The sequence below is a fragment of the Panthera uncia genome, chromosome B1 (assembly GCF_023721935.1).
Source record: "Panthera uncia isolate 11264 chromosome B1, Puncia_PCG_1.0, whole genome shotgun sequence".
NCBI classification, from domain to species: domain Eukaryota; kingdom Metazoa; phylum Chordata; class Mammalia; order Carnivora; family Felidae; genus Panthera; species Panthera uncia.
The window spans coordinates 71,743,672-71,756,923 of NC_064811.1; the positions used below are offsets into that span (position 1 = coordinate 71,743,672).

The 13,252-nt window shown below is 36.5% G+C and overlaps 1 protein-coding gene across 2 annotated transcripts in view; it reads right to left on the reverse strand.

Moving 5' to 3' along the window:
* Positions 1-13,252, reverse strand: part of FAM13A (family with sequence similarity 13 member A) — a 330,318-nt gene that overhangs the window by 171,136 nt on the left and 145,930 nt on the right. For both annotated transcript variants that reach the window (XM_049630875.1, XM_049630874.1), the window contains exon 6: positions 5,025-5,102. In XM_049630875.1, coding sequence (XP_049486832.1) covers positions 5,025-5,102 — 78 coding nt within the window. The remainder of the gene's footprint in view (positions 1-5,024; positions 5,103-13,252) is intronic.

The following is a 13,252-nucleotide window of genomic DNA, read 5'->3' on the forward strand; positions in this document are numbered from 1 at the left end:
ATGGTCATGAATGGAATACTAATTTTCATGAAATGAATCTATCAATTCAGTTTAAATTCTAACTAAAGTTTCTCATGAAATTTGACAATATTCAATCGCAAAAGCAATGGACCAAGAATGGCCAAAATAATTTTCAAGAAGGGAAGAAAAACTGAAGAAACTGGTTTTACCAGATATCACTAATTAGGACATTCCAATAACATGAGATAAACAAATGGATAAAGCAACCAATAACAAAGCCCAAAACATACAAAACATGTGACATATAATAGAAAGGGCATTTCAAACAGTGGGGAAAAGATGAACTATTGAACAGACATGCTACATTGATTGATTTTTATATATAAAATTAGATTCCTACTTTATGCTTACAAAGAATTCAACTTCAGATGGATTAAGACTAACATATATGCAAAGCAAAATTTAAAATTTTTTGAAAACTATAAAGTTGGTTTTCTTAATGACCTCAAGGTATGTGAGGATTTCTCAAACAAGATATAAAGAACACAAAAACTAAAAACTAATAAATTTGACTACATTAAAATAAAAACCTCTTATACATTAAAAGGCACTACATTCAATATAAAAAGAAAACTAAAAAATTGGGAAAAAGTATCTGAGACATATGTAACTGAACTAACAAATTCATAGAGATTATTAAGAAAAAAGCAAACAGGGGCACCTGGGTGGCTCAGTTGGTTAAGTATCTGACTTTCACTCAGGTAATGATCTCACGGTTTGTAGGTTTGAGCCCTGCGTGGTGCTCTGTGCTGACAGCTCAGAGCCTGGAGCCTGCTTCAGATTCTGTTTCCCCCTCTCTCTGCACCTCTCCCGCTCACACTCTGTTTCTCTCTCTCTCAAAAATAAATAAGCATTAAAAAAAATAAAGCAAACAACCCAATAATAAAATTGGCAATGACAGGAAAAAGTAGTACTCAGATTAATTATCAGAGATATGTCCAAGCTTAATAAGCACATGAAAAGCTGCCCATATAAATTAATCAGGATAGACTACATTATAGTGAAGGTACAAATTAACCCAGAAGTCTCAGTGGCTTAACAAAACAGGTTTACTTCTCAGTAATGACACAAATGCAGTGTGGTTTCACAGGGGGCCTCTGCTCCAAAAAAAGCCACTAAGGGACCCATGCTCCACTGTCTAGTTGCTACACTGTAAGAAAGGGCTAGAGAGTCATGCACAATTTTTCAATTCTCTGCCCTCAAAGCCACACTTGTCACTTCTGCTCACAGCCTACTGGCCAGAAGCAGCTGGCTGGCCCCAGCTAACTGCAACCAGGCTGGGAAACATTGGGGAAATGCATGGGTATTCAGTGAATAATAAATGTCTCTGCAACAACTAGAAATTAGAAAAATCCAAATTAAGGCAATAGCAAGACGCATCTCACACTCATTAGACTGGGGAAACAACAACTCTGATATTACCAAGGACTGGTGAGGATGTAAAAAATGGAAACAATCATCTGCAGCTGTTGAGGATATAAATTGGTACAACATGTTAAGAAAATTATTTGTAAATTTGGGACAAATTAGCGATGTACATACTTATGACTCTACTTCCCACATGTGCATAAAAGGTGTTGTGAAAATAATTTACTCAAAAATGTTTTAATAGCAAAATAGTGGAAATAATCTAAATATTGGAGATAACCTAAATATTGGAAAAAACCCAGAATGATACCTAAATAAACTGTCATATATTCTTACCCAAAGTGAGTACTGATAGAGAATACTGAACAGAAAAAAAAAAAAAGAACTATATTAAGTAGTTAATATAGTATCTGGCACTTGATCAACGTTAGCTCTAATTACCACCACCACCACCACTACTTTTATTAAAAGCAGCAGCATGCAAACTAGCCTTAAACATGGAAATGCATAGTATAAATAATGTCAACTGGAAAAAGTAGAATGCTAATTAGAATGTACACATTAATTAAAGCAATATAAAATGTATGCATGTTCATTAATATTTCTAAGATACTCTAGAAGCTTGGTAAAATTTAATGCTTATTAAATTACTCTATTAATTTGCTTACTGAAAATTAAATTATACTGCCACTAAATTTATCAAAACCCTCCATTTTTAAAATTTCTAGTTTACTAATAGGCATAGGAATTTTTAAAAACATTTAAGAAAACAGGGTTGTGACAACTATTGTCATCATTGAAGAAAATCTCCTTCATAAATAATTCATGGTCCTTGAAACCATTAACATTTGAAAGAAAAATAATTTAACAGTTGCTTCTATTACAAAAATAGAAGCAGTGTATTTGATAACTGCATTATCTTTATTACACCTTTTATAGTTAATATGACTTTGTATACTAAAGGAAACCTCTATAAAAGCATTAAGAGAATCCAATAACTAACTAAAACTATTATGTGCTTATAATTTAAATTTCATCAGCACAGTTTTATCTGGTGATAAAAGGAAGGCAATATATTATCTTTTATTTTATACCTTTATCCTAGCATTGGGTGGATCTGGTATTCATTCTTATACCATGACCTGACCTTGAATTTTTTGCTGAAGCCAAGAACACAGCAATGATAGTGGGAAGTCCAGAGCATAACCCAAAGGAAAGGAGAAGAAAAATAATTTTCTACCCTCAATTCACTGGATGCTATTCAGGGTTTCTACTGTGGCCAATGAATATAAGTGTGAGGCTTATTTAGAGACTGAGTACCTGTGTTTGGTAGAAAAAGACCATCTTCTCTAATCCTATTAGGTAACAAGGAGTTGTCTCTATGTTCAATACCTCTTTATAGATGTATTTGATATTGTCTTCTTTATCATCTATTCTGATTATTTGTTTACATATGTACTCTACACAGTATTGGGCATGAAATGGTTATATGAATATGTCCTTGAGTTACCAGGGCTGGTGATTATTGCTCATTCAGGAAGTGTCATGGCACTGTGTAATGGATATACTTTTTTTTCAGCTTGGACTCAAATCAAGAAGTGGCTTTCCTACCTAAGGAAGAGAAATATAATCCTTCCTATTGCCTAGGAACAGAGACAGCAACTGTCAGAGGGAACACAGATGGGGACAGATGGCTTAGACTAGAGAGATCTCCAGAGTCGATGGACATATGCCATTTCTGGATTACCATGTTATATCTCTAGCCATATAGGGAGCAGAAATACTTAGCTGTCCAAGGCAAATACAGCTGTAACTGGAGATATCTGAGAAATACAGCTATGGAGGCCAAATGGAGTAACATTAATACCAAGGATACATATCATTCTCTTAGCTCACTATGTCACTCTAGAAAGGACACACCAACCATATTTTGAAGGTGTTCTCAGCTTTAGCTTTCAAATATCAACTGGAGGAAAAAAGATCTTAAGATAAAATCCTGGTGAAAGGGTTAGTTCCTTGTAATCTCTTATAGCTCACATGCTCTGCATCATTTCTGGGATTTGAAATTACAAGGATTTTAATCACTCATAAACTAAGCAGAGCTTAGTTTGCTCATGTAAACGTAAACTTGCTCATGAAAGGCCACAGAGAAGCTTAAGTTAAAAACCAAGGCTTAACTAATGAAGTAATTTCTCTATTGAATTAGTTTATTCATGAACTGTACAGCAAGACTGGTAGATAATAAATGTACATTAATTACCGATTTTGTATACAGCTGAAACATTCCAAATAGGATTATTTTCATAAGAATGATACAATCCCTTCAACTTTTATGACAAATTTTGAGATGATCTTCATTTAGGAGGTGATTCATTTAGGGTCTTTTCACATAAAGGTAGTTATACCAATATAGGAGTTAATAAGCAAATGGTACCTAATGATTTTCCTCAAATCATGCATTTTTTCAAGGCATTTGTTTATGAGTTTATTTTTTACACTGAATTTTTATTAATTCACAATAAATAAAATTTCTATAATACATTGGAATTAATTATACATAAGTTTGTAGACACAGATATTTCAGTGAAAAAAAAAAACCCCAAAAATAGTTGGTAGCTGAAAAGGAAAGCATGCTGGATAGTTTCGATAATTTTCCAGAAAAAAATCAAGGTGGAATAGGTTTTATTAAAAAAAAAAAAAAAAGGTGTTTTTATTTCTTTTAAAAATAAACCACAGACTTACTGTAATTAAGACACTAAACAATGACTCAATACTTAATTTGCCTTTAAAAATAAAGCCACCATTATTTTTACGGTAACTTGCAGTTAAAAATCAGAGATAAGAATTCTTTTAAATTTTGCTTACAGTGAACTCAAAGTTTGGTGAACATTTTTTTTCTCAGAACTAGGAAAAATAGTAGCTCTATAAATCTCCTGGTGGCCAGTTATGAATATTCTATATACCTAATAGGAGAAGTTCTACTTAAAAGATTAAAGATTAGGAAAGATACTCTAAAATTAACGCAATCACTTTTCTGGTTGGACAAATAATCAAATAACTTTCCATGACATATTTTGGGTTAAAGGGGTTTTTCTTTTCACTGGCAAAACATGTGAATTTTGGATTTTTCTTACAATAAGGAAAACAAAATTTTACACATTAGATTATTCTGTCATAGGTATGACAGTTCTTATTTCTTCCTGGTTAAAATTTACTTAACTGATCGTGTGTTGTTTTTATAATTACGAAAAGTCAATAAAGTGATTTGTATTTAAAAAAAAAAAGAGAAATTACAGCTAAACATTTCACTTTACCCCTCAAACAACCAAGGAAAGATTACTACATTTGACTATTTCCTATGATTTAGGCTTAAAACAATCCTGATTTAATATAAGTAAAACCATGTACTAAAATATATCACTGTTAAATAATAGGAGTATCTTAAAAATTGGGGGATGAATATCACCTTGGATTAAAGCACTAAATGAAAAGTGCTTTTTACGCAACCAGGACCAAAAATACAAATAAAGAAAAAGGCTGAAGGAAATGCAAGACACAGAGCATGGAATCATGAGGACATGAATAACCCTGCTAAATGTTTCACATGGTAGCCCAAAGGAGCAGACATAACTTACCCTGGTTTTTAGAGATGGTTTTTGCATGTCTAAGTCTTTTGTCAGAAGGATGGGTAAGGGGTTCTTACAACTGGCCTCCTATAAAAAAGTATAAAAGAAGTATTAGGAACCAAAGAACATTACCCTAACTGGAAATTACAAGGTTGTAAAAAGCAATTTTGATGGGAGACAAGGCATTTTTGGCTTGAGCTGCTTATAGCAGAAGCCACAGAGACTGTCTTGAGGAACCAAAACATTTCCTTTCTTATTGTTCATCTACAACAGTGAAGCAAGTAAGATAAGATGGTGATGGAGTAGGTATGGGACACACAGAACACATATTCAGAGATGACCATTAAAAAAGTCTCATCTATGCTATCATGTAATTTACACATCCACAGTTAGTTCCTCTCTTCTTTGGAGAAACAGGGGGTTAATTCTCCAAGACATCAACCACCAAACTTAGGGTTGCCAACTTTCCCTACAACATTTTACAAGTGCGTTCTTATTCTGTAAATAAGAATCTTAAATGAATTCCTTCAATTAGTTTAGCAAACCACTATTGAACAGGGATAGTTTCACACCAACATCCTGAGGAAAAATATCTGAGTATTTGTTTCCAAAATTACTAAGCTTCTAAGTCCTCGGTTCACACCAAAATAGTACTTGCAAAACTAGCAGAAATTACAAGGAGGCAGCTCACATAGAATTGGATTTACTATTTATTTCTATGTGACAAACAACAACAGTAATAATCTCATTAAAAAATAAAAAAGGGCCTCACTTCTCAGTAGCCACTAATTTGGATACATTTTTCATAAATGATTTCATTTCCAAATTAAGGTAGAAAAAATATATAAGGTCATAGACAACAATAAAACTAAGGAGAAAATAAGTTCAATTTCTTTCACTTGCACTATAACATCAACCTCTGTATCCCATTCCTTCCCTCATCATGCTCACCATCCACCACTCCATTATTTAAATTATAGGTTTTTCTCTCCAGTTTACTTAAGGATCAGTTAATTATAACCTTTTAAACAATGTTTTAGTCTACATACTTTATAATATTACTAAAATTTGCTGGAATTTTATTCATTTCTAAAGGGAACAGTACATTATTAAGATAAAATGTCTCTAATGAAAATACTACTACTACTTACTACTAATGAATACTTATTGAATCTTAGGATTTGGAAGGCACTGTGCTAATGTCTTTGCATTAATGCCATTTTTGCCCCCAGTAGCCCTATTAGGATTATGTACTATTATCATTACTCCCCCTTAAGGGTAACGTAAAATCTTACAGAAGTACTTGCCCAGTGTCACATGGGACTCAAAGATGGCTCTATAACTTTATGAACTCTTTATTACCTCTAATATCCAATATACTTGACATCTTAAACCACTAGGTTGTACAACCATAACATTTTAAAGCCAAAGAGTTTTTAAAAATTAGCTATTCTGCCTGCTCATCTTATTTTACAGATGGGGGATTTGAGGACATCTGAGGTGATGTGCCCAAGATCACACAGAGAGTGAGAGAGCTGAGACCCATGCCTGGACCACAGAGTTGTATGTGGCACCTGTTCCAGCTTTGTGCTAGGGAGCAATATTACCAGACTCAGAGGAGATCAAGAGCCTCCTCTAAGCTGGAGGTAGCTGTGGTCCTGCCAACACTCTCAGCTGCCTGTGGCCTCACGTACAGCCCGATGGAAAGGCCCAAGGATACGTTTCTGAACTCTCCAAACAAGCACGCATTCTAGTCCTACCCTTTCCCACAAGTCACAACACCTGCTGGCAGTAAGCTGCTTACTGGAAATAGTGAATGAACCCATTCCCACTTCTGACTCACTGTGAGAGGGATCAACTATATCCAGCATGACATTTAGGAGATCCAAGTGATTAACTGCATAGTCTATTGCGTAATTTGACTACACTTGGATAATATAATTATGCTTAATCTTTATACCCCTTTTAAAACTACTTGTATATAAATGCTAGAATGTCATGCAAGAAAAAAAGGCTGACTCTTAAGGGAAGCTAATAGGAATAGCTGACCTTTGTTTATGACTGTCTGAATGTTTACAAATGCCTACAATTCTTTCTTCCTTATGCACAGGCTAAAAGTGATAGTGTTTCTTTATTCCTCTTATCTCCCCCCACCCCTGTCGCTGTGAATTAATGAGTACAAGGTTGATGGTCAGCTTTTCCCTATAAAACTCTGAAAATATTTTCTGTAAACTTTTACCTGAAAATGCCGCTTAATGAATTATGTTTATTTTTTTGTTTTAGAACTTTAAATTCAAACAACAGAGACAAAGTAAAATTTAGTAGTCAGAGAACTGAACTGGAAGTCAAGAGATCTGGCTTCTCATCCTGGTTTCCTAACCAACCGGCTATAGGAACTCAGGCAAGCATTTTAACCTTTTGGACATCCCTTCGTTCGAAGATTTATAAAACAATTGGATTAGGTGAATTCTGAGAAACTTTTCTAGTTTATCAAGATTCTATGATTCTTTCAAGAAGAAGCAATATTTACTGACAAAAAGGTAACCCACCACCTGTCTGGAGTTGCATTCCCAATGTCCCGTGAGATTGCTGCTGAAGCGCTGGTCCCCCCTCCCCCCCATGCAGGGGGCAGTGAGCCGGGGGGCTGCAGAGCCACAGAGGGAACACCTCCCACAGGGCTAATGTTGGATTTCTGGAGAAAAATTAATGAATTCCACTAGTAGCTTAAATAAGTAACTGGAAAGAACTCCATGTATTCTTTTTTTGTTTGTTTTTCCTGTGTATTCTTTTAAGACAGATATATTATGGAGTGAAGTGAGAAATATTTTTAAGATAAAACTTTTTTACAGTTATGCCTTTAAAAAAGCCATTTACACTGGCAGGCATATACCTAAGAGAATTAAAAACAAATGTCCACACAAAAACTTGTAGACCAACACTCATAGCTAGAATTATTTATAAAAACCAAAAAGTGGAAACAACCCAAATCACACGATAAATGGATAAAGAAAATATGGTATATCCACACAATGGAATATCATTCAGCTATAAAGAGGACTGAAGTATGGATACCGGCTAGACACAGATTAACCTTGAAAACATCATGCTAAGAGGCCAAGCATAAAAGGACACATATTGTGTGATTACATATATTTTAAACATCTGGAATAGGCAAATAGTGACAGAGTGTAGATTATGGTTGCTGGGGGCTAGAAGGAGGGAAGTGATTCCTAATGGGACCAGTCTATATGAGTTTCTTTTTAGGGTGTTCAAAATGTTCTAGGGGTGCCTGAGTGGCTCAGTCGGTTGAGTGTCCAACTTCGGCTCAGGTCATGATCTCACGGTTCATGAGTTCGAGCCCTGTGTCAGGCTCTGTGCTGACAGCTTGGAGCCTGGAGCCTGCTTTGGATTCTGTGTCTCCCTCTCTCTCCCTGCCCCTCCCCTGCTCATGCTCTCTGTCTCTCAAAAATAAATAAATACTTAAAAAAATGTTCTAGAATTAGGTAATGGTTGCCCAACACTGTGAACATCCTAAAAACCAATAAATTGTATATTTTAATTAATTTTTTAATTTACATCCAAGTTAGTTAGCATATAGTGCAACAATGATTTCAGGAGTAGATTCCTTAATGCCCCTTACCCATTTAGCCCATCTCCCCCCTCCCACAAGTCCTCCAGCAACCCTCTGTTTGTTCTCCATATTTAAGAGTCTCTTATGTTTTGCTCCCCTCCCTGTTATTATTTTTGCTTCCCTTCCCCTATGTTCATCTGTTTTGTATCTTAAAGTCTTATGATATTTGTCTTTCTCTAATTTTGCTTAGCATAATACCCTCTACTTCCATCCATGTAATTGCAAATGGCAAGATTTCATTCTTTTTGATGGCCAAGAAATACTCCGTTGTATATATATATACCACATCTTCTTTACCCATTCATCCATCGATGGACATTTGGGCTCTTTCCATACTTGGGCTATTGTCAACAGTGCTGCTATAAACATTGGAGTGCATGTGCCCCTTCGAAACAGCACACCCATATCCCTTGGATAAATACCTAGTAGTGCAATTGCTGGGTCGTAGGGTAGTTCTATTTTTAATTTTTTGAGGAACCTCCACACTGTTTTCCAGAGTGGCTGCACCAGTTTGCATTCCCACAAGCAGTGCCAAAGAGATACTCTTTTTCTGCACCCTTGCCAACATCTGTTGTTACCTGAGTTGTTAATGTAACAAATTGTATATTTTAAATGGGTCAGTCACAGCATGTGAGTAATACCTAAATTTTTTGAAAAGTCATTTAAAGCAAGTCCCCAAACACCCAGGGAGAAGGGAAGAGACCTTGGGTTTGTTTGAACTCCTCCCTTAGAACTTCTTGAAAAGGTTTGAAGGGGGAATGATTTGTGTTTTTAAGTATTAAAGTATATGTGGGCATAAAAATTCACTCTAAAAATTTTAACTGAACCATATCATGTGTGGCATTCTAATGCTAGTCACCAGAGAAGGAGAAGGTAATGATAAACAAATTAGACATGATTACAGGGTATATTTATATTTAAACATTTCATCTGCTGAAATGAGACTTAACTGATTGCTCACTCTAATGACATTTGTGCAATAACCAACTGCTTAAACCAGCTGTGTCACTTTGGTATCCTGAAAACACCATTTAAAAATATAATAGGGATGGAAAAATACTTCACCACAGTTTTGTTGGCCTTACTATTGGACATTAAAAAAAAACAGAAAAAGCACTCACTGTTCCCTCAGCCTAGCACACTACTCACACAGTAATTCACAGGTTTGTTTCCTCATTTCATTCAGATCTTTGTTCAATTTCAGTAGAGAGGATTCCCTTGCTGGAACACCTTATCTAAATTGACACTACTCTCCCCTCCCACTTAATGCTCCCTCTCTCCCCACTCTCTTTCATCTACTTTATTGATTGATTCATTAATTTTTAAGAGAGAGAACGCAAAATTGTGAACAAGGGAGGGGCAGAGGGAGAAAGAACGCCCCATCTCACGACTCCAAGATCAGGATCTGAGCTGAAATCAAGAGCTGGACATTGAACTGACTGAGCCACCCAGGCGGCCCCTCTCTACTCTCTTCATAGCCATTAGCAAAATCTGAATTTAATACTTTAAAACTGGTGGTTGCCAGAGGAGAGGGGGTATGTGGTTGGGCAAAATAGGGGAAGAGGCATGGCAGCTACAGGCTTCCAGTTATGGAAGGAGTAAATCTTGGGAATAAAAGGCTCAGCATAAGGAATATAGTCAATGATACTGTCCTAGTGTTGTACTGGGACACATGGTAGTTAAACTTGTAGTAAGCATAGCATAGTGCATAAACTTGTTGAATCTCTATGCCATACACCTGAAACTAATGTAATGTTGTGTGTCAACTAAGAAAATTAAAAAAAAAAAAAAATACAAGTTCTAATTCTTTGTCCATCTCACTCTATTCTGTGAAAGGGCTGGTTAGTCTTGCTAGTGAATAGATCCACAGGGCCCAGAATAGAAGCTCAATTGTTGAAGTGAATGGGTAAACCAGATGAATGAGTAATACCCCTTTTCTAACCTTTCACAATCCCCTGGGCATTCTTCCTGTTTTCAATTCCCTCCATCAGCTTACATTTCAGGACTCTTCATTCCTTTGCTAATACACTTAGTTTTCTCCATCCTGTTTTCAATCGCTGCATTCATCTGGAAAAAGCACAACCTTGGATGAATCCAGCTCTATGCCTTCTCTGTGCTGGAAATTGAGCAAATGAAAGTGGTTGGGGAAAGTATAGAATTGGTTGATGTTTTCATGTTAATTTTATTGCCATAAATGTTGAGTGATCTCTAATGCACAGCAATTCTGCTATAATTCTTTAGCAACTTGATTTCCCATCCTGCAACATGACACTGCATATCTTCTCTTTTCTCAAACTCCTTTCATTTCATTCTTGCTTCATAGCTCATTGGAAAAACAGAAGCATTGGGGCAGATGCTACTTGCTGCCCCACCATCAAATTTACAAACCTGTCTGCAAACATTCCATCCTTTCTGTCTTCCCTCCAGTTACAATGAAAGATAAGTTGCTGATCCTATCAGCGATTCCCTCCACCCACCCTGGGGTCTTGTCTCCTCTTATTTTCTCAAGGATTTCATTCCATCAATTATCCCCTCATTCCCTCTACTAGGTCATTCCCATTAATCACAAGCATTTTCTGGAATTTTATCTTTTTGGTTTTTAAAACACTTCCTTAATCTCATTTCTCCCACTGTTATGGTCCATTTTTTGGCTTTCTTTTATAGCAAACTCCTTTGAAACAGCGGGTCTTCATTCCTGTCTCTACTTCTTCATTTTCAAAGCCCTCAAAACTGTTTTGTTGTTTTTTGTCATCACAAGGGGTGAAACAGTCACAGCTTAGTCTCCATCTTACTGGGGTTTTTAGCAACATCTGATTCAGGAAACTCCTTATTCTTGAACTACTCTTCTCCATTAGCTGCCAGGACATCACCAGTAGGAAAAAGAATAAATTCCTCCCACTGACCAACTCCACATAGTCTCCTTCCTTTGCTGCTGCTTCTCCTCTAAACAATTAAGTTACATATTTATTGCTTATTGCTTTATTTTCTGGATCATTAACTATATAGAAGTCCTATGGAAGCGAATAATTGGTTTCCTTTACTCACTACTGTAACTACAATGCCATAGAAAAGTGCCTAGAATAGTAGGAGCTCAACAAATACATGTTGGATATGGGGCACCTAGGTGGCTCAGTGTTCAAATCTCAATCTCAGCTCAGGTCTTGATCTCAGGGTCATGAGTTCAAGCCTCCACTGGGCTCCCTGCTGGGCATGAAACCTACTTAAAAAAATGCGTGTTGAATAAATGAATGAAGTTGGGGTGACTCAAGAGTTGATTAAAAAAATCTTCCTTTCCTAAATGATACAATGATCTCAACCACTTTTATGGCTTTTATTATTTTTTAATGTTTATTTTTGAGAGTGAGAGAGAGAGGGAGGAAGGAAGGGAGAGAGAGGGAGCGTGTCAGGGAGGGGCAGAGAAAGACTGAGACACAGAATCTTAAGCAGGCTTCAGGCTCCAAGCTGTCAGCACAGAGCTCAACGCAGGCCGGAACCCACCAGCCATGAGATCATGACCTGAGTTGAAGTCGGACACTTAACCAACTGAGTCACGCAGGCTCCCCTTTCATGGCTTTTAAATCAACCAATACACTAAGGACTCCCAAATTCCATTTGTCTTTGATGTTTCTCCTAAGTTAACATTACTTTTAATTAACTGCTCCCTTGGCAACTCTACATGGCTGCTAATAAGCTTCTAAACTTAGTACATCCAAACCTGAGTGTATACTTTATCAGCAAAAAAGCATCTGTCAGTCCTTGAGTCTTCCCCAGATTAGCAGATGGCACCCACTTGCTCAAACTAATGTCTTAATCTACTTTATTTCTTCCCTTTCCTATATCTCCCACATCAAACTCACCATCAAGTGCAGTCAGTGCTACCTCCAAAATAAACTGGGATTCGTTCCCTTCTATGTACACAGCTACCCCCAAGTCATAACCATCATTGTTCACCTAAATTATTTCAGTCATCCTGCCTTCTACAAGGTTTGTATATGTAAACGGGATGATGTCACTCCTCTGTCAAGGTCTCATCATTATTCCTGGACTTTCTTTGCCATAACCTACACAGGCCTGCTTGATCCAACTTTTCCCTATTTCTCTAACCTCATCTCCTACCATCTGCCCTCTCCCTGACTATGCTTCAGCCACACTGGCCTTCTCTTCTCTTCTTCATATACTCCAGATCCCTTCCTACCTTCAAGTATTCACCCTTTATGTTTTCTATTTCTGGAATGCCTTTCCACCATTTTTTTAAAGCATGGCTGCGGCATTCTTATGCTTCAGCCTCTGTACCAGCCCCTGTCAACCACCAATCTACTCTCAGCTTCCAGGAGTTCAACTTTTTAAGATTTCCACATATATATGAGGTCATACAGTATCTACCTTTTTATGACTAGCTTATTTCATGTAGCATAATGTGCTCTGAGTTCATCCATGTTACCACAAATGTGAGGATTTCGTTCTTTTTTAATGACTGAAGAATATTCCATTGTAGATACATGCAACATATTTTATTTATCCATTCATCTATCAATGGACTTTTAAATTATTTCCACACCTTGGCTATTGTAAATAACACTACAATGAACATTGGAGTGCAGATATC